The sequence below is a fragment of the Oncorhynchus kisutch genome, linkage group LG10, assembly GCF_002021735.2.
Source record: "Oncorhynchus kisutch isolate 150728-3 linkage group LG10, Okis_V2, whole genome shotgun sequence".
Classification (NCBI taxonomy): domain Eukaryota; kingdom Metazoa; phylum Chordata; class Actinopteri; order Salmoniformes; family Salmonidae; genus Oncorhynchus; species Oncorhynchus kisutch.
The window spans coordinates 66153261-66174718 of record NC_034183.2 but is presented as its reverse complement, the minus strand read 5'-3'; the positions used below and the strand labels follow the sequence as shown (position 1 = coordinate 66174718).

Genomic DNA, 21458 nt, shown 5'->3' with positions numbered 1-21458 from the left:
AGGGGATATAATCTAGCCCAACCCTACACAGCATCTGACCTGAGCCCTACTGACAAACTGACGGAATAAGAATCCACACAGACCTTTTTGGTCTTAATTTAAAAAGTTAGGCATAAGGTTATCAGTGTGGTTGGGGTTGGCGAAGAGTAATTGCAGAAATAGACAGGGTTTATGACTTTGTGGCAACTAGTGATGACCCATGAGGTTTTCCTGGTCAGGTCACATGGTTAGGACAGACTCCTGGCCCTAGTCCCAGTGTAGCTGTGTGTTTCCTATAAACGGGTTTGCGGTGTGTGTCCTATAAACGGGTTAGCGGTGTGTGTCCTATAAACGGGTTAGCGGTGCGTGTCCTATAAATGGGTTAGCGGTGTGTGTCCTATAAACGGGTTAGCGGTGTGTGTCCTATAAATGGGTTAGCGGTGTGTGTCCTATAAACGGGTTAGCTGTGTGTGTTCTATAAACGGGTTAGCGGTGTGTGTCCTATAAACGGGTTAGCGGTGTGTGTCCTATAAACGGGTTAGCGGTGTGTGTCCTATAAACGGGTTAGCGGTGTGTGTCCTATAAACGGGTTAGCGGTGTGTGTCCTATAAACGGGTTAGCGGTGTGCACACTTCAAAGCGGCATAAGGCCGTGTGTTATGGTTTTGGATGGCCAGATTGCTTGCAACAACGACAAGAAACTAGGATGTGGTGAATTGTAAGTGTCTCGTTTCAGCTCATTTGATCTGGTTTTTGATACCATGCCTTGTGTGAAGTGTTTTGACTGATCTTACATCTATGCTAACATGGCAAAACATGTGCTATCTAGCTAGTTAACTTATTGGTGACAGGGGGCAGTATTTCCACATCCAGATGAAATGCATGCCCAAATTCAACTGCCTGCTACTCATCCCCAGAAGATAAGATATGCATAGTATTAGTAGATTTGGATAGAAAACACTGAGGTTCCTAAAACTGTTTGAATCATGTCCGTGAGTAAAACAGAACTTATTTAGCAGGCGAAACCCCGAGGACAAACCATTCAGATTTTTTGGGGGGGTCACACTCTTTTCAATGGGTTTTCATTGGGAATCCAGATTTCTAAGGGACCTTCTTGCAGTTAGTTGACAATATACAAATCTGTCGTTCTGTCCCTGAACAAGGCAGTTAACCCACTGTTCCTAGGCCGTCATTGAAAATAAGAATTTGTTCTTAACTGACTTGCCTAGTTAAATAAAGGTAAAATAAAAAATAAAAGTTGCTATCGCTTCCACTGATGTCAACAGTCTTTAGAAATTGGTTGAGGTTATTCCTTTGTGTAATGAAGAAGTACGGCCATCTTGAACGAGGGTCACTTGAAGTGTACTGTTAGATAGAGGCGCGTGACCAGAAAGCATGCTTCAGTTTGTTTTCTTCCTTTACTGAACACAGATCATCCCGTCTTCAATCGTATCGATTATTTACGTTAAAAAATACCTAAAGTTGTATTACAAAAGTAGTTTGAAATGTTTTAGCAACAGGTAACTTTTGAGATATTTTGTAGTCACGTTGCGCAAGTTGGAGCCGGTGTTTTTCTGGATCAAAAGCGCCAAATAAATTGACATTTTGGATATATATCGACGGAATTAATCAAACAAAAGGACCATTTGTGATGTTTATGGGACATATTGGAGTGCCAACAAAATAAGCTCGTCAAAGGCATGAATTATATTTTTATTTCTGCGTTATGTGTCACGCCTGCAGGGTTGAAATATGGTTTCTCTCTTTGTTTACAGAGGTGCTATCCTCAGATAATAGCATCGTTTGCTTTAGCCGAAAAGCCTTTTTGAAATCTGACACGTTGGCTGGATTCACAACAAGTGTAGCTTTAATTTGCTATCTCGCGTGTGTGATTTAATGAAAGTTTGATTTTTATAGTAATTTATTTGAATTTGGCGCTCTGCATTTTCCCTGGCTTTTGGCCAGGTGGGACGCGTCCCACATATCCCAGAGAGGTTAACCAACAACCGCAACAAAGTATTGAGACAAGCTCTCATTGTGCAACTTTATTTAGGTTTTCAATAAACATTGGGGACAAAATATTGTTTACATGTTATCAACAATATAAGTCAACCCCGTCTGTTTTGCCCCACAGTAGAGCACAAGTCAATGTAGTTGCTAAACAACCAACCCGTCTATAGAGATACATCTAACTGCCAACATTATAGGGCGTTGGGCACCACGAACCAGAACAGCTTCAACGTGCCTTAGCATACATTCTACACATGTCTGGAACTCTATTAGAGAGATCCGACACCATTGAAATTCCATCATTTGGTGTTCTGTTGACGGTGGTGGAAAACACCGTCTCAGGCGCCACTCCAGAATCTAATATAAAGTGTTCATTTGGGTTGAGATCTGGTGACTGACACACACCATATGCTCCTTTGAGACCCTCTTTCAAAGTCATTGACATCCATTATTCTAGCCAGGGTAGACAAATTAATCGACAACTGGGCTTTTTTTATACATGACCCTAAGCATGATGGGATGTTAATTTCTTAATTAACACCTGCACCTGCTTTTAATATACTTTGAAGGCCTAATTTACTTTATTTCCTTTATTTTGGCAGTTACCTATATCTCTATGTTGTGTGAACTTGTGTCCTACCTCACAGAAGAGAGTGAGCTTGTCGTCAGGCAGCAGCCCATTGGCCTCGTCCAGCAGGAAGTCTCTCCTGATGAATTTCTTAAAGCCCCAGTCCTTCCCCTGGACAAACCGGTATGCCCTCTGGCTCTCTGTAAAAGGGAACAACACAGACAGTTAGTGCACGTGTGTCTGTCATGACCATGATAAAGGAGAAAGTGAGAGTGAGCACAGCCAGACAGGAGGTTGAATGAAGGAAGTGTCACCTGCAGGGGACTTTTAACACCTCATAAGAAAACGATGCCACACTCCACAGACATTTTTCATACACTCCCTCATCTCTGGCACACAGGCACGATAAGCAGGTGGGATAAGCAGGGATCAAAGCATCCCATTATAAAGTGCTTATGGACTGCCAAGTATGTCTGCCTGAGAAGAGGCAGGGAGGGTTCTGTGCACTACAAACACACAAGAGAAATGCCTTCATGCGGTCCTTCACCAGGAATACGTACATACACTGGCTGCGTCCAGAATGGCACCCTTTTCCCTATATAGTGTACTACAAAAGTAGTGCACTACATAGGGAATAGGGTGTTATTTGGGACACAACCACTGAGGACATACTCAACGTACATAACACAATAACTACAGTCAGAGACACTGCTGTACCATAGTGGTTCTGATGGCCCAGTTGGTAAGACAGATGCTAACAACGCCAAGGCCATGGGTTCAAGTCCCTCAGGGATCACATACAGTAAAGTGAGTGCATTTATATTTGTAGTAAATGGCTTTGGATCAAAGAGTCTGCCAAGTCAGATCACAATGAATTCCCTGCCCAGACATTTTACTACTCCAAGACCCTCTCAAAGATCTCCAATGAAACGTCACATAAAGATCCTTGGTCATGTATAGAATGACATGATCCCATCTAAGAAGCTCCTGTGGGGCAGGCCCCTCCTGCTATATAGGATGAGGATCCCTGGGGTCTAAAGAACCACACACACACCAGGCCGACAGCCCATCTGCCGTTCGTCTGCCGCTCTTTCGGCGTGGTGTGTTTTAGGAAAAACCCACTGATGGACGTCTGGCTGCAGACGTTTTCACCTGATTCTACATGAAGAATTGGTTAGCAAATTACAGCCAGAACTCTGTGCAGGGGTGCTGAGTACCATCGGCCAGCTAACACTACTGGTGTCCAAGCCTTAAGAGATCTCCTGCCATATCCAAGTGGGAGTCATTCAGATAGAGCTTTCAGCAGAGCTGTTACCCCATGTGAAATTCACCAGCAGCGGTATGATACAGTGGGTGGGTACAGTAGTCAAACAGGCAGGCAGGGGCTGCACTCCAAATGGCACCCTATTCCCTTTATAGTGCACTACATTGACCAGAGCCCTATGGGCTATATGGAATAGGGAATATGCTGTCATTTGGGATGTCTACAGACAGTGGTGGAGTTGAGCGCATATCCAGTTCTCCACCCCAGTGCTCAATCAGGGGGTCCTCTCCCTCTAATCCCTCCTCTGGAGATGGGCTACAAACAGGCCCTGACAGCCACCCTCTCAGACTGACAGAAATCCAAACACTCCAAAGGCTCTTTTCTCTACTCTTTTTTTCCTACTTTATTCATCGTCACTCTCCTCTTTTCCTCTCTGCATAATAGGAACTGATGTCAGAAGACTTTCCTTTAAAGGCTTTGCGTCAGTCTCTCCCTCATCTGAAACCTGTGTTGTTGAAAGCCACGTCAAACTTTTATGGACTTGACATGCCAAGTAGTGTATGGTTGGATACACAAACACACAGAGCAAAAGCACTGCATCTTAGTCTTATCCTTGTCTGCCTGTTTGTCTGAAATCTTTCAGTCTGCCTTTTCTCTATTTCCTTTCCGATATGTGAGAGACTCAGGCATGGTCCCCTGGCCAGCAGCTCCTCTCCCTGTGTGGTGGAGGGATTGTCCTGTGTGTTATCAGGGTATATGGAAGAAGACCAGCAGCCTGTGACAACTTCCTACGGGGCTGGGTCTCAGCCTAATGGAGGTGTGAGGAGAGAGAGAGAGGGCTAGCTGGGAGGAGGGAGGGATGGAACGGGAGCACAGAGAACAGAGGAGAAAGAGTGAGAGGAGTCCAACGGCAGGAAGAGGGAGAGAGGGCTAGCTGGGAGGAGGGAGGGACAGAATGGGAGCACAGAGGAGAAAGAGTGAGAGGAGTCCAACGGCAGGAAGAGGGAGAGAGGGCTAGCTGGGAGGAGGGAGGGACGGAACGGGAGCACAGAGGACAGAGGAGAAAGGGTGAGAGGAGTCCAACGGCAGGAAGAGGGAGAGAGGGCTAGCTGGGAGGAGGGAGGGACGGAACGGGAGCACAGAGGACGGAGGAGAAAGGGTGAGGAGTCCAACGGCAGGAAGAGGGAGAGAGGTGAGATTTCTCCTCTACTGCTCAGTCCCTGCTCACTCTCCACACTAAGGTGTATGTCTGTTTGCACATGTGCGTGCGCCTGTGCGTTTGTATGCGTGTGTGTATTAAGCTGAGCTCAGCTGACCCTGCTGCCTCGACTGGGTCTCCTGAGCAGGACCAGAACCTCACGCTGGCATGGGATCAACCTCAGGTCAGACCGCATGTGGTCACGGTCGGGTCACAGCAGGCTGGGTCACCAAGTCAGGAGGGGAGGAACACACCAGGAATAACAAATAGGAGAGGAGGAAGAGGAGTGAGAAGACCAGCGATGGAAGCATGTCACTCAAACAGTGGATGGAAGCATGTCACTCAAACAGTGGATAGAAGCAGTCACTAACAGTACAGGCAGAGGTGGCATGTGAGGTGAGATATGTAGATAGATGGAGTGAGACAAGAGATAAGGGAAAAAAATAGGAAGGCGAGAGAGACCGGGACAGAGTTTTAGAGAGGAGAAGGGAAAGATAGAACGAGAGTAGAGCCAGGCTGTTTTAGAGAGCATAGCATACATATTCAGGCTGTGGCTCAGGGGCATGGTTGAAACACACAGTGAGAAGGTCACCCAGAAGACTGGCTGGCAAACATCACACTCCGGGCCAACAAAGGAGCACTAATCAATAGTGTGGGTCACACTAAGAGTGTGTGTGCGGGCATGACAGAGAAAGTGTAATGTACAGTATGTACATCAGTTCAAAAGACAACTCTAATCCCTCCATCCCTCCGTGATCATCTGTTCTCTGGAAGGAGGTTTAGAGAATCCCAAAAGGAGCCTGGAGCTTTTCCCCATTCCACAAACACAATCAAGCATTCACACACCTAGACCTTCATACACAGACACACTTCAACCCCATCCTCCCAACCATCCTCCCAACCACTACTGCCTACATCCCCATCCCACTTCTTCCCTCCACTTCAATAGCTGCCCTTTAGTCTAAATCCCATTCATTAAATACAGTACACAACACATACAGTCCAATGTCTAACAGCATGATAGACAACACTTCAGTATGTGTAATGGAGCACCTGCATTTGCATCAACCCCCACGCACCTACATAGGCTGACATATAACCAAGGAAGGCAGACACACAAGCTCACTCACACACACACCACAAATACACAAACGAGCACACACACACACGCCATTCCCGAAGAAAATCTCATCTCTATTGAATAATGAGCTCTATAAGCAAGTGTCAGCACAAACATGTGTAATGACGTTCCTTCTAGCCGTGTCGATATGTGATTATGGAAAGACTGTCCAATGACTCTTCCCACAACACAACAACACTGAATACCTGACCGCCCCCATCAGTAACCGCGGGCAACTAGCTCTGACAACCACAGGCAAGCATTCAGACAGAGGTTTCAATCAGCCAGGAGACCATGTGGAACTAAACACACTAACCACAATACCACAAACACTCTACTGGCAAATGAGATAGTTCTTTTAAAATATACAGTGTGTGAAGACCTGTGTACACACAGCAAATTAACCTGAACTTGAACCTGTGACCAAACACACTGGAGACATAACCTCTCCTTAGCACTTTGCACCTAAAAAGCACTACAAAGCCCACTGTCTGAGAAGAACACTCAGCCCTGCGCCATTTAAATAAACCCTAGCCACCACCGCCATATAGCAGGAGACTTCCTCTCTCTCTCTGTGTGTTCTCAGAGCTGTCGGTGCAGCAGTGTGTCTGCCAGCAGGCTGCTTTATCTGGCACAGGAGAAGAGGGGGGGGGGGGGGGGGGGCAAGAGACACGTTACAAACCGTTCATCCACAATCCCACAGGAGAGCCAGCTAGCTAGCGACTAAGCCAGGGAGAGAAATTATGTGGCAGAGAAGAGAGGATGTTCGGGGGAGAGAGGTAGGGGGCTGCCAGTGGAGCCCAAATCTATCTCCATTAGCAGGCAGTAACACCATCAGAGACCAACAGAGGAGACCAACATACATTACTGATTGAGGTGCTCTATTCTGGTGGGTGTGGCTGAACAGTATGAGGTTGAAGGTCAGATCCACTTGAAACAGTTCATGTTTAAGGCAGCAAATGATATATGCAGCATATTTACATTACTCACAATCATCTTTAACCATATTTCTAACCACCTATGTATCTGTTTATTTAGCTATGTATCACACCAATCTGTACTTGGACTTACTATCCATTTCAGTGGAGTGTGTGGCCCTGTGAGACTGTGTGGAGAGCCCCAGCAGTGACATGCCACATAAACAGTCCTCACACTCTGAGCCACAGCCTTCTTAATTAAGGCACTTTGGTTTTATTTGGCCTGGGTTCTCTTCAGGAGGCATGGATTTAATTGGATTCTAAATGATCCAGAACAGATAGAGCTATCTTCACTGCCATATTCTCAGACAGAGTGCTCGCTGAAGTCCCTTGTCACGAATACGGTGGCTGCGGGTAATTTTCTCCAGCGACAAGGCGAGCAGAGAGCTGATGGGAAGATGGGGTGCATCTGGGGGACGGGGGGGTCTACCACCAAAGAACACAATTTACAGCAAACCCCCCAGAGACACGAAGAGGAGAACAGAAGACATTTTCTCCACTTCTCTCAATATTCTCCTTCTTTAATCTATTTCAGTGGTCATGTGGAGAGGCAGATTCAGGTGAGCTGACCGAGTGAAGGAATGAAATGGCTCTAGGTGGTGTTTACCACCCACTCTGCAGGCTACCCTCTTAGAGTGGTGCAGCGAAATGGGCACAGCCAACTATGCATTAACTGTACCTTAAGAGCCTCTCAAGTGTGCTTGATGCACAATTACAGTATGCGGCCCAGGGCCTGTTTCATAACAGCAGTGTTTGTGAATGTGTTGTTGTTGTTGAGGAGTGAAAATGCACTGCCACAATGAAGATGTAGAGTGTAGAACGGAGAGAGGGAAAGTGTGTGAGGGAGGGAGGGAGGGGTTGAGTTCACGCGGTAGACGTTTCTCAGCAGGAAAACCATTTCCCTTTCTACACGACCTGCACTGCGGGTGGTTGTAAACAGTCTTGCTGCATACACCTCTGATACAAGCATTCCTCCTCTGCCTCTCTCCTCACCTCCTCCCATACTTCCTGTGCTCGACGGGGTGCCGGAGGAGAGACAACCAACCAGGTAGAGAGCCTGGTAACCAGGAAGCGGTCACATCTGGCCCACTCTAATTCAATTCCACACAACTTTGCTTTTCCTCCCCATAACATAACCTAATTAAAAAGAGCAGGCATTGGAAGAAACACATCCTTTCCAATTCATCAGCCAGAGAAGAGGCAGAAGACAAAAATTGCTCCATGCTACTTTGAATTAAATATGGGGGGGAACAAATCCCACCTGCAGTGATTATACACACCCATATGGCTATCAACACCTCGGCCCGCACACTGAATTAGACACTTTGGCTCCCTCACCCCCTCCTATGCACACACTCACTTAGTAAACCTCAGAGACACAGGTAATACATCTCTCAAACCTCATAACCTTGTTCCTATTAGTCAACATGTCTTCCATGTTCTACTGCCAAGCTACAGGTTTGAGCTGAGAGGTTCAAGAGTGGATTGTTATTAGTAGTTCTGTTATCACATTACCTCTCACACACCTACATAATATCAAGCCAGGTACACTATGGGATTACAATGGCAGAGCACCACTGACCCTATAGAGATGGTGGGTTGTTGGGGATAGATATTTCCCAAGCAAAAAAATTATTCACATCCAAGAAAACATTAAAAAGTACATCTACTAAGATTGGCCATATGACTGGACAGATACTGACACCTGAATTGACTGTTACCTTTCAGGTATTTTAAATGTCCGTAATGTCTACTTGTTAATGTTATTAATGCATGTACATTTTAAAGTATTTTTGTCTGTAATGCCATTTGTCATGTGTCGGACCACAGGAAGACTAGCTGTCGTCATGGCATTAGCTAATGGGGATCCAAATCAACTAAAATCAAGTGTGACTTACCCATAGCCTTAGTCTCCTCTCCCTTGGCATTGAGGATGGAGAACTTGAACTTGGCACGCACCTCGCTCTTGGGACAGCTGACCAGGAGCAGGTAGAGGGACAGGTAGTCTTTACTCTCCTCGTCCAGGCCTTTAGGGTTTACACGCAAACACCTGAACACAGAGGGAGGGATCAGCATCAGTGATCATCAGACTCAGTCATACAGAGACGAGGTCAGTCAACTATGCTCAGTAACTGTCCAAAATAATAGAGACCAAACTCTGTCCAACAGGAGTCTAAATCAGATCAATCATGGACAAGTTATTGGTCCTGTCTTCCCTTCTGGCTTATCCATAGCACCCACTTCTTGGCCCCGCCTCCACTCACCATTTAAGCTTGTCATTGGCTCCCGAAGAGAAGGTGGAGCTCTTGATGACCTCGCCCATCTCCTCACGACAGAAGCTGAAGTTGTTGATGGTCCACATGTAAGAGAACTTCACCACTTTGATCTAACAGAGGTAGGGACACACACACACGGCAGGAATCAGACATGATGACTTTAATTTATTTATCTATTCCATACAGGTAGCTAAGTGGCTGGTTGGTCAGGCTGGACTTCAAAACCACACATCAAACCTGCCTTTCATCTCAATAAACACTGACAACAAACAGGGGGAGAAGAAAGGATATTAAAATGCTGCAAACAAAAAAAAATTCAAGGACAGCGAGATGAAAAACACATCAATAGAAATACATCCCTCTTCTTTAAACAGGCTGTTATCAAAAACACCAGTACTGACTGACTGACAGACAGACTGACAGGTGTAAGTACTGTACATAGAAAAACAGATACATGTACACACACACACACACCAATCCCCACGCTTACCTGAGTGTAACACCAGCTCTCAGCCACAGGGCCGCTGGACATGTCCGCGGGGGGAGGGGGACTCGGGACTCTTGACATCGCCAGCGTTGAGGCAGGGGGGGCCTGAGTGGAGCCTGAGCACCAGCCAGGAGGAAGGCAGAGTGGAGGGGTGGCTGAGCCCAACAAAACACCACTGAATGGGCTAAGTATTCAACCAGACCGCCACACACAGCACCAGGGTCCAGCCAAGGATAACGTCTGGGGAATGTCCAGCTAACCCACAGCAACACACTACAACCAGAGAGAGTCGCATTATCATAGGTGTTATAGTCAGTGCGTGCGTGCTAAAAGGCTAATTGTAATTGAGCGGTATTGCTCAGTAAGTAGGACAAAACAGCTCTGAATTCATTTGTTTTCAAAGGGCCTCTGCATTCAAAGCAGAGAGGCTGTGAACGCTGCTCACTCGGCTTCAGTGAGAAAAGCCCTCGTTTATCTGCCATGGCTCTGCCTTTCTTTTGCTTTGAGCGGAGTGGAGCGCCAGCCGATCTGTGACCGAGTGAAGAGCAAGGCTTAAGACCATCATCCCACGCCTGCCTGCCAATCTCCACTCACTCAAGTAGCCTACACAAGGTCACATACAACTTTCAAAAAGCACATTGACTTGGAAATGTCATAGCCTATTCCAAAATGTGCAAACTTCTATCAATTTGTGTGCACAAGTTATTCACTCTGTTTTTCAAGGTACATGTGTGAATACAGCCACAATAGAAAAACAGCATTGACTTCAGTTGAACCATAGATCTACAATATATGAGAGAGAACTGTGACTTTAACCAATGACTTCTCTTCAATATCACCTTTACAGAACCACACAAAATGTGTTCTTAATTGACTTGCCTGGTTAAATAAAAAACAAATGATCTTTTGTTCTCCTTTCTTCCCTCTCCTCTGGCTCCTTTCCTCCCTCTCCCCTGGCTCCTTTCCTCCCTCTCCCCTGGCTCCTTTCCTCCCTCTCCCCTGGCTCCTTTCCTCCCTCTCCCCTGGCTCCTTTCCTCCCTCTCCCCTGGCTCCTTTCCTCCCTCTCCCCTGGCTCCTTTCCTCCCTCTCCCCCCTGCTCCTTTCCTCCCTCTCCCCCCTGCTCCTTTCCTCCCTCTCCCCCCTGCTCCTTTCCTCCCTCTCCCCCCTGCTCCTTTCCTCCCTCTCCCCCCTGCTCCTTTCCTCCCTCTCCCCCCTGCTCCTTTCCTCCCTCTCCCCCCTGCTCCTTTCCTCCCTCTCCCCCCTGCTCCTTTCCTCCCTCTCCCCCCTGCTCCTTTCCTCCCTCTCCCCCCTGCTCCTTTCCTCCCTCTCCCCCCTGCTCCTTTCCTCCCTCTCCCCCCTGCTCCTTTCCTCCCTCTCCCCCCTGCTCCTTTCCTCCCTCTCCCCCCTGCTCCTTTCCTCCCTCTCCCCCCTGCTCCTTTCCTCCCTCTCCCCCCTGCTCCTTTCCTCCCTCTCCCCCCTGCTCCTTTCTCTATTTTCTCACTCATCCTGCACATGTCAAATTGAAGCTATCACAGGGTTTCAGGGCAAAGACTTCTCTCGTTCTCTCTCTCTTTTCTCAGTCAACCTGCAAGTCCCCCTGTCTCGCAGCCAGACAATCCCTTCGCTTTGCTTCTTAATTAGTGGCTGATTGGATGGGAAGTTCAGGACCTAGATAACTTCCCAGAATCTGTGTGTGAGAGAGCGAAAGGGAAGGAAAGGGCAATGGGGGGGTCCACCTCTGCCTGGCAGAGTGGAGACGGGTGAGATGACACACAGACCTCCACGGACTTCATGAATGTTTAGAGAACTTTGTTGGATCTGATCTTTCTGTTTCTTATTTTGTTCTATTTGCATCTGATGAAAAACACTGGTGGCATTTTCACTCAGTAAAACAATACAATATTAATCAAAAGATGAAGAACAAGGCAGCACTGATTTGCAATTTAAATTACCTGAGACTTCCTAACAATGAATTATAGTCTGTGTGAACTAGTGTGTGTTCATGGGTGTAACAAATATGCAGCTTAAGTGCACAAATGCATGCACACATGCAAACTGCTGTGTGGCGGAGTGTGTGCGTTGCATGTGTGCAATAAATGTGTGCCCCCGTATGTTTCCTTAAGCTGTGTGTTTGCATGTCTCTGTATAGGCTAATGTCTCCCAACGTGTGTGCTGCCAACAGCGATCACGAGGGAACCACTAAGAAAACATGACAATACTGGCACCATCGCTAACAACTTCACAGCTTTTCTAAATACACCCAGATGACACTTAAACAGAATAAAGCTGGGGATTGATTTGTCTTTTCATGACAATCATCAGGAGCAGAGAAGCAGACAAATGACAGGAACAACTCAGAGATAGTGGGGCGTGTGGTAGTGTGTGTGTGTGTGTGTGTGTGTGTGGTAATCCTTGTACTCCCTCACTTCAAAATCTTGAGACGGTTCATTCATCATGGTGATTCAGTTGGTGACAGTCAGCACCAATGGACAGGAGGACTAACAGGTGAGAATACACATGGCAGGGGAAAAAAATATCACCACAGCAGTACGTCAGAGAGCGTTGAGGGTTGTGTGGATTATGTGCTCCCCTGAAAACAATCACTAGACAATGTATGAGGTAAGGATGGCAGTGGTGTGTTGAGTGTTTCTCGGGTTGTGTACGTGTGTACATGCGTGAATGCCTACCGCCCACATCTCATTTCCCTATCCCATCCTCAACACACCACTGCCATCCTTACCTCATACATTGTCTAGTGATTGTTTTCAGGGGAGCACATAATCCACACAACCCTCAACGCTCTCTGACGTACTGCTGTGGTGATATTTTTTTCCCCTGCCATGTGTATTCTCACCTCATATGTATATATATATATATATATATACACACAGTGCCTTGCGAAAGTATTCGGCCCCCTTGAACTTTGCGACCTTTTGCCACATTTCAGGCTTCAAACATAAAGACATAAAACTGTATTTTTTTGTGAAGAATCAACAACAAGTGGGACACAATCATGAAGTGGAACGACATTTATTGGATATTTCAAACTTTTTTAACAAATCAAAAACGGAAAAATTGGGCGTGCAAAATGATTCAGCCCCTTTACTTTCAGTGCAGCAAACTCTCTCCAGAAGTTCAGTGAGGATCTCTGAATGATCCAATGTTGACCTAAATGACTAATGATGATAAATACAATCCACCTGTGTGTAATCAAGTCTCCGTATAAATGCACCTGCACTGTGATAGTCTCAGAGGTCCGTTAAAAGCGCAGAGAGCATCATGAAGAACAAGGAACACACCAGGCAGGCCCGAGATACTGTTGTGAAGAAGTTAAAAGCCGGATTTGGATACAAAAAGATTTCCCAAGCTTTAAACATCCCAAGGAGCACTGTGCAAGCGATAATATTGAAATGGAAGGAGTATCAGACCACTGCAAATCTACCAAGACCTGGCCGTCCCTCTAAACTTTCAGCTCATACAAGGAGAAGACTGATCAGAGATGCAGCCAAGAGGCCCATGATCACTCTGGATGAACTGCAGAGATCTACAGCTGAGGTGGGAGACTCTGTCCATAGGACAACAATCAGCTGTATATTGCACAAATCTGGCCTTTATGGAAGAGTGGCAAGAAGAAAGCCATTTCTTAAAGATATCCATAAAAAGTGTCATTTAAAGTTTGCCACAAGCCACCTGGGAGACACACCAAACATGTGGAAGAAGGTGCTCTGGTCAGATGAAACCAAAATGTAACTTTTTGGCAACGATGCAAAACGTTATGTTTGGCGTAAAAGCAACACAGCCCATCACCCTGAACACACCATCCCCACTGTCAAACATGGTGGTGGCAGCATCATGGTTTGGGCCTGCTTTTCTTCAGCAGGGACAGGGAAGATGGTTAAAATTGATGGGAAGATGGATGGAGCCAAATACAGGACCATTCTGGAAGAAAACCTGATGGAGTCTCCAAAAGACCTGAGACTGGGACGGAGATTTGTCTTCCAACAAGACAATGATCCAAAACATAAAGCAAAATCTACAATGGAATGGTTCAAAAATAAACATATCTAGGTGTTAGAATGGCCAAGTCAAAGTCCAGACCTGAATCCAATCGAGAATCTGTGGAAAGAACTGAAAACTGCTGTTCACAAATGCTCTCCATCCAACCTCACTGAGCTCGAGCTGTTTTGCAAGGAGGAATGGGAAAGAATTTCAGTCTCTCGATGTGCAAAACTGATAGAGACATACCCCAAGCGACTCACAGCTGTAATCGCAGCAAAAGGTGGCGCTACAAAGTATTAACTTAAGGGGGCTGAATAATTTTGCACGCCCATTTTTTCCGTTTTTGATTTGTTAAAAAAGTTTGAAATATCCAATAAATGTCGATCCACTTCATGATTGTGTCCCACTTGTTGATTCTTCACAAAAAAATACAGTTTTATATATTTATGTTTGAAGCCTGAAATGTGGCAAAAGGTTGCAAAGTTCAAGGGGGCAGAATACTTTCGCAAGACACTGTATATATATATATATATATATAAATAAATATATATAAATAAATAAATAATTATTTAACCAGGCAGGCTAGTTGAGAACAAGTTCTCATTTACAACTGCGACCTGGCCAAGATAAAGAAAAGCAATGTGACACAAATAACACTGAGTTACACATGGAATAAACAAACAATCAATAATACAATAGAAAGATCTATATACAGTGTGTGCAAATGAGGGAGAATAAGGGAGGTAAGGCAATAAATAGGCCAGAGTAGCAAAATAATTTCAATATAGCAATTAAAAACTGGAGTGACAGATGTGCAGAAGATGAATGTACAAGTAGAGATACTGGGGTGCAAAGGAGCAAAATAAATAACAGTATGGGGATGAGGAAGTTGGGTGGGCTATTTACAGGTTCAGTGATTTGTGAGGTGCTCTGACAGCTGGTGCTTAAAGTTAGTGAGGGAGATATGAGTCTCCAGCTTCAGTGATTTTTGCAGTTTGTTCCAGTCATTGGCAGCAGAGAACTGGAAGGAAAGGCAACCAAAGGAGGAATTGGCTTTGGGGGTGACCAGTGAAATATACCTGCTGGAGCACGTGCTACGGGTGGGTGCTGCTATGGTGACCTGTGAGCTGAGATAAGGCAGAGCTTTACCTAGCAAAGACTTATAGATGACCTGGAGCCAGTGGGTTTGGCGCCTGAAAATGAAGCGAGGGCCAGCCAACGAGAGTATACAGGTCGCAGTGGTGGGTGGTTTATGAGGCTTTGGTGACGAAACGGATGGCACTGTGATAGCAAACTTGATGCAGTCTGAGTAGAGTGTTGGAGGCTATTTTGTAAATGACATCACCAAAGTCTAGGATCGGTAGGAGAGTCAGTTTTACGAGGTTCAGTTTGGCAGCATGAGTGAAGGATGCTTTGTTGCGAAATAGGAAGACGATTCTAGATTTAATTTTGGGTTGGAGATGCTTAATGAGAGTCTGGAAGGAGAGTTTACAGTCTAACCAGACAACTAGGTATTTGTAGTTGTCCACATATTCGAAGTCAGAAACGTTCAGGTGGGCAGCGATCAGTTGAAGAGCATTTAGTTTTACTTGCATTTAAGAGCAGTTTGAGGCCGCACAAGGAGAGTTGGATGGCATTGAAGCGCGTCTGGAGGTTAGTTCACACAGTGTCCAAAGAAGGGCCAGAAGTATACAGAATGGTGTCGTTTGCGTAGAGGTGGATCAGAGAATCACCAACAGCAAGAGCGACATCATTGATGTATACAGAGAAAAGAGTCGGCCCGAGAATTGAACCCTGTGGCACCCCTATAGAGACTGTCAGATGTCCGGACAGCAGGCCCTCCGATTTGACACACTGAACTCCGTCTGAGAAGTAGATGGTGAACCAGGCGAGGCAGTCATTTGAGAAACCAAGGCTGATTGACAGAGTCAAATGCCTTGGAAAGCCTTGGACAGGTCGATGAATACAGCTGCACAGTATTGTCTCTTATCGATGGTGGTTATGATTTCGTTTAGGACCTTGAGAGTGGCTGTGGTGCACCCACATGACCAGCTCGGAAACCAGATTGCATTGCAGAGAAGGTACGGTAGGATTATAATTGGTCAGTGATCTGTTTGTTAACTTGGCTTTCAAAGACCTTAGAAAGGCAGGGTAGGATAGATATAGGTCTGTAACAGTTTGGGTCTAGAGTGTCTGATGACCGAGGCAGCTTTCCAATCTTTGGGGATCTCCGACGATACGACAGAGAGGTTGAACAGGCTGGTAATAAGGGTTGCAACAATTTCGGCAGATAATTTTAGGAAGAAAGGGTCCAGATTGTCTAGCCCGGCTGAATTGTAGGGGTCCAGATTTTGCCGCTCTTTCAGAACATCAGCTATCTGGATTTGGGTGAAGGAGAAATGGGGAGGCTTGGGCAAGTTGCTGTGGGGGATGCAGTGCTGTTGACCGGGGTAGGGGTAGCCAGATGGAAAGCATGGCCAGCCGTAGAAAAATGCTTTTTGAAATTCTCAATTATCGTGGATTTATCGGTGATGACATTGTTCCAGCTGCCTACTACACTGAGGATAGGAGAGGAGGTGCTCTTATTCTCCATGGACTTTACAGTGTCTCAGAACTTCTTTGAACCAAGGGCTTTTTTGATACCCGAGCCAGGTCGATTAGAAAGGCCTGCCCGCTGAAGTGTTTTAGGGAGCGTTTGACAGTGATGAGGGGTGGTCGTTCGACCGCAGACCCATTATGGACGCAGGCAATGAGGCAGTGATCGCTGAGATCCTGGTTGAAAACAGCAGAGGTGTATTTGGAGGGCAGGTTGTTTAGGATGATATCTATGAAGGTGCTCGTGTTTACGGATTTGGGGTTGTACCTGGTAGGTTCATTGATCATTTGTGTGAGATTGAGGGCATCAAGCTTAGATTGTAGATGGCCAGGGTGTTAAAGCATGTCCCAGTTTAGGTCACCGAACAGCACGAGCTCTGAAGATAGATGGGGGGTGTTTACCTGGGGGTAGGTTTATGACAGTCATAAATACCTCTTCCCCCCTTTCTCCTCTCTCTACCCTACTGATGTGAAATTTGAAAACCCCTTGGTTAACATAGAGATTCTGGGAACATCAGAAGGTGGGGGGAAATGAACTATATTCTGGTAATCCGACCAATTGAACATATGCGGTGGTACTTAATGAATATGATGTCAATCCGATTGTCATCTGAGACATTCTCATCAATGATAAGATGACAAACTCTACAGTGGAAAGTCTGCACATTGTAGTTATCGGATCCACATGGAATTGTTGTTCAATTTAAATGTTTAAATATAAAATTGTTGGTGAAGAGATTAAACGTAATTTTTGCTTCCAAATGAGAGATTTGGGTTTTCATAAGGTTTGGGCTCTGCTCAATCAGTGACCCGCCCCATGTGAAGAGACATGGGCTGTAGACTGTGAAACACGCCCTTCTCACTCCACTATATAAGCCCTTGACGACAATATAACCTCCTGTTACAAGTATGTGAGGTCTGCAGCCTCTGCGTTAAAAGGACTAACATGTCAACTACAGAACTAAGCCAACCTCAGCGTGAGCTTTGGTTGCGAATGGTATGAACTTTGAACTCTTATTCACTACAGAAGTGATACCTCCTAGCCATTGAGTTCGCTACAGCAGCTGCAAACGCGGGCTAGGAAAGAACAGACAGAGGATCCCGTCTACCACACAACGACCTTACTACAACGTATCCAATTGACCACCAGAGACATTCTCCAAAGGACAAAGGACTCGGTTTGGCGACACGGCCTTCCATCTACCACCAACCTACCGAAGCGCAGCTCAGAGTAAATATTTATTGCATTTTCCTTTTCCAAATGGGCGGTAATTTAGAATGTATAAGATACTGTATTTACGATAGCACAGCTTCTCCCTTTGTCCCTTAGTCTTCCCGCTCTTTCACTCAAACCCAGACTCTTTTTTGTGTAACCAGCTGTCATAGGGTCATTCCCTATGACGTAATTTGTAATCAAGGTATGATTCATTCTTTGTATATGTAATTCTGTGTGATTAGTTAGGTATTTAGTAAATAAATAATTAAATCCAATTTTGTATTGCTGATTCAACCTGTTAGCCAGGGTTCGTGAAGATAACCAAGAATTTACAACTTTCAGATGAGACTGAATTAAGGTGACGATTAATATTGACTGCTATTGATGTAAAATATTACTAGGTCTTTAAAACCAGGTGAGGTCACCACATGTGTGGGAGGTGGAACTAAATGGTTAGCTAAAGCGTGTTGAGCAGGGCCAGAGGGTCTACAGTGAAATAAGGCAATAATCACTAACCAAAACAGCAATGGACAAGGCATATTGACATTAGGGAGAGGCATGCGAAGCAGAGTGATCATAGGGGTCCAGTGAGTAGCTCGGCGGCCTGGAGACGGGGCGATGCAGACAGCTAGCGGGCCTTGGGATAGCAAGCTAGCAGAAGGGGGACGTCGCAAAGGAAGAAGTCTGTTGTAGCCCCCTCGTGCTGTTATGTCGTCAGTCCAGTCGTGATGGATCAGCAGGGCTCCGTGTGGTAAAAGGGTCCAGGCCAATTGGCAAAATAGGCATAGTGGCCCTTGAAATTGGCCGATGGACATATTCAGCTAACAGTCCAATATGCTCTCGACAGCTAGCGGGCCGCGGCTAGCAGATGGGCATTCAGTGGACGACGCAACGGAGGAGCCAGTTGAAAAACCCTCTCGGGCAGATGACATCCGTAGTCCAGTCATGATGGATCGGCGGGACTCCGTGTCTGCAGTAAAAGGGGTCCAGGCCAATTGGCAAAAAGGTATTGTAGCCCAAGGAGTGGCTGATGGACATCTTCAGCTCGCCGGGAGATGGTCCTAGCAAAGGCTAGCTCCAGGCTAATTGGTTCTTGCTTCAGGACAGAGATGTTAGCCAGGAGTGGCCACTCGGATAGCAGCTAGCTAGTTGCGATGATCCAGGTGAAAAGGTTCAGAGCTTGCGGTAGGAAACCAGAGACATGGAGAAAAGGTGATTTGCTCTGGTTTGAGTCACGCTGTGCAGACTGGCAAGGTTAGCCGATGAATACGACCTAGTTAGCTGGCTAGCTTCTGTTGGGGGTTCCGGTTCAAAAGAAAGAAAATAGCAGATCCATACCACATTGGGTGAGGCGGATTGAAGGAGAGTATGTTGAAGATGTGGTTAAGAAAAATATATATTTTTTAAATATATGCGAAGAAAAAAGATATATACACGGGACACGACAAGGACAAAGACGTCTGACTGCTACGCCATCTTGGAACTGGGGAAAGCCTGGGCAATATGAATGTTTCTCAGTCATCCCAGGTGAGTTCAGGTAGTCTAACTGACAGTCGAGGCATCCAATGGGGACCTTGCGTGCGCTGCAGGATTTTAATCCATGACGGTGTAGTGTGTTACTAATGGTTTTCTTTGAGACTGTGGTCCCAGCTCTCTTCAGATCATTGACTAGGTCCTGCCGTGTATTTCTGGGCTGATCCCTCACCTTCCTCATGATCATTGATGCCCCACGAGGTGAGAACTTGCATTTGACCGTCATCTTAAACTTCTTCCATTTTCTAATAATCTCACCAAGCTGCTTGCCTATTGTCCTGCAGCCCATCCCAGCCTTGTGCAGGTCTACAATTTTATCCCTGATGTCCTTACACAGCCCTCTGGTCTTGGCCATTGTGGAGAGGTTGGAGTCTGTTAGATTGAGTGTGTGGACAGGTGTCTATAGGTAACGAGTTTAAACAGGTGCAGTTAATACAGGTAATGAGTGGAGAACAGGAGGGCTTCTTAAAGAAAAACTAACAGGTCTGTGAGAGACGGAATTCTTACTGGTTGGTAGGTGATCAAATACTTATGTCATGCAATAAAATGCTAATTAATTACTTAAATCATACAATGTGATTTTCTGGATTTTTGTTTTTGATTATGTCTCTCACCGTTGAAGTGTACCTATGATTTTAAAAAAATTGACCTTTTCATGCTTTGGAAGTAGGAAAACCTGCAAAATCGGCAGTGTATTAAATACTTAAATACACATACCACTGTATGTGGCAGACCAGCCATGATTCCAATCTATCAGCATTCAGAACACTCCATTCTCTCTCTCCTAGAGTTAATATACAGCTGGACAGTAGCTTGTGGGGAGCTTGCAGATTCAACAGTCCACTTCTTAATAAACACAAGATATTACATACTCTAGTTTGAGAGACATAAATAAAAAGGAACCACATGAAGAAAGCCCTGGGTATATATTGAACATTTGTAGATAGACATAATCCTACACTAGTGCAAGTGTAGTCAATTTGTGTAGTGACGGCCGTATCCGGCCTCCGAGCCCATTCAGTCAGTCCTCGGGGTGGTTTGAGTAGGTTAAAGGTTAAAGGTTAAAAAACAATCCAGGTCACTTGAAATTCTAAAACTAGACAATGTATCGAGAAGTGATAATGGACCTCTACATTTTCAAATAACTTCTCTGGTCCACAAACTGCTTTAGACAAACAAATCAGTCCGGAAAAAACTGCTGAATTTTGGAATCCCGGGGTGGCCCTCAAGCCGAAGTTATTGCTCAACCCTGGACTAGTGAGTGTCTAAATACATCCATATAGAGTAGTTCAAATTTAGCCTGAACAACATGTCAACATATGGCAGGGACTTAAAGATGCCGGGCCTGCTGTGAAATAGGAGGTCCTGCTGGATGACAAGAGAAGATGGAACCCCTTCTGGAATTCATTACAGCTGGCTACTGCTCTACTCAAGAAAAAAATAAACATTCATTCTGGGGGAAAAAAGCAGACGCATAACGGCTCTCCATTTAAATTCCCTTTCACTTGCAACATGAAAGAGAAACATCAAATACACGGCACCACCCAGCAGCCTCTCCCTCCGGGCCCGCTTCCTGCTGAGAGAAGACACACGCTAGCTCGTGCCGAGCAGCCAGACACCGCCACCACCTGGCCAGGGGGAGGATGTGCAGCCAGAGGAAGTGGGAGGTGAAGTTTATCCACATATCAAAATACGTAGATTCTCGTTACCTTATTTTAACATCACCCCCCACCTCCCCCACATCTTCCTTTCCTCCAGCTCTGGCGAGACATCTGACAGAGGGTTAATGAAGTCTGCTAATTAGAAGGTCAGGTTGAATTAAAAGCGGCTAGGGTGGTAGAGCGATGAAAGGGAGCGTATTAAAGCAGTGTGTCCAGACCAGACTAGATTGATCAGCTGAAGGCTCTGACCCCCCCAACTGAAAAACACACATGGTACTGACTGAAGGTTCCCCACCAAATAGACAGACAAACAGACCAGTCATAACTGATCACTGAAACACTCTGCTATTAGAGTATGTACAATTTTCCCTGCATGCTAGCCGGCTGCTGTGTGGTGAGCAATTGAAGTGTGATCTTAGCGCTGATATGATCTTGGAGTCTCACTGAGTCTGGGATAAAAACTGCTCCAAGATCAGTGAGGGTCAAAGGAACAGGTGACATACAGAGAGGAGTAAAGGGGTAACTTGATTTCCAGATACAGGAATCAAAAGGTAACAGGATAAGGTAACAGAGATT

At 45.8% G+C, this 21458-nt stretch overlaps 1 protein-coding gene across 1 annotated transcript in view; it reads right to left on the bottom strand.

Annotated features, from left to right (window-relative positions):
- The window catches only part of LOC109882227 (speckle-type POZ protein), a 101808-nt gene that overhangs the window by 40056 nt on the left and 40294 nt on the right, over nucleotides 1-21458 (bottom strand). Inside the window, exons 3-6 of the mRNA XM_031834831.1 lie at nucleotides 9882-10151; nucleotides 9380-9501; nucleotides 9014-9165; nucleotides 2629-2756 (exon numbers count right to left, since the gene is read on the bottom strand). Of these exons, the coding sequence (XP_031690691.1) occupies nucleotides 2629-2756; nucleotides 9014-9165; nucleotides 9380-9501; nucleotides 9882-9959 (480 nt within the window). The 5' untranslated portion in view covers nucleotides 9960-10151. The remainder of the gene's footprint in view (nucleotides 1-2628; nucleotides 2757-9013; nucleotides 9166-9379; nucleotides 9502-9881; nucleotides 10152-21458) is intronic.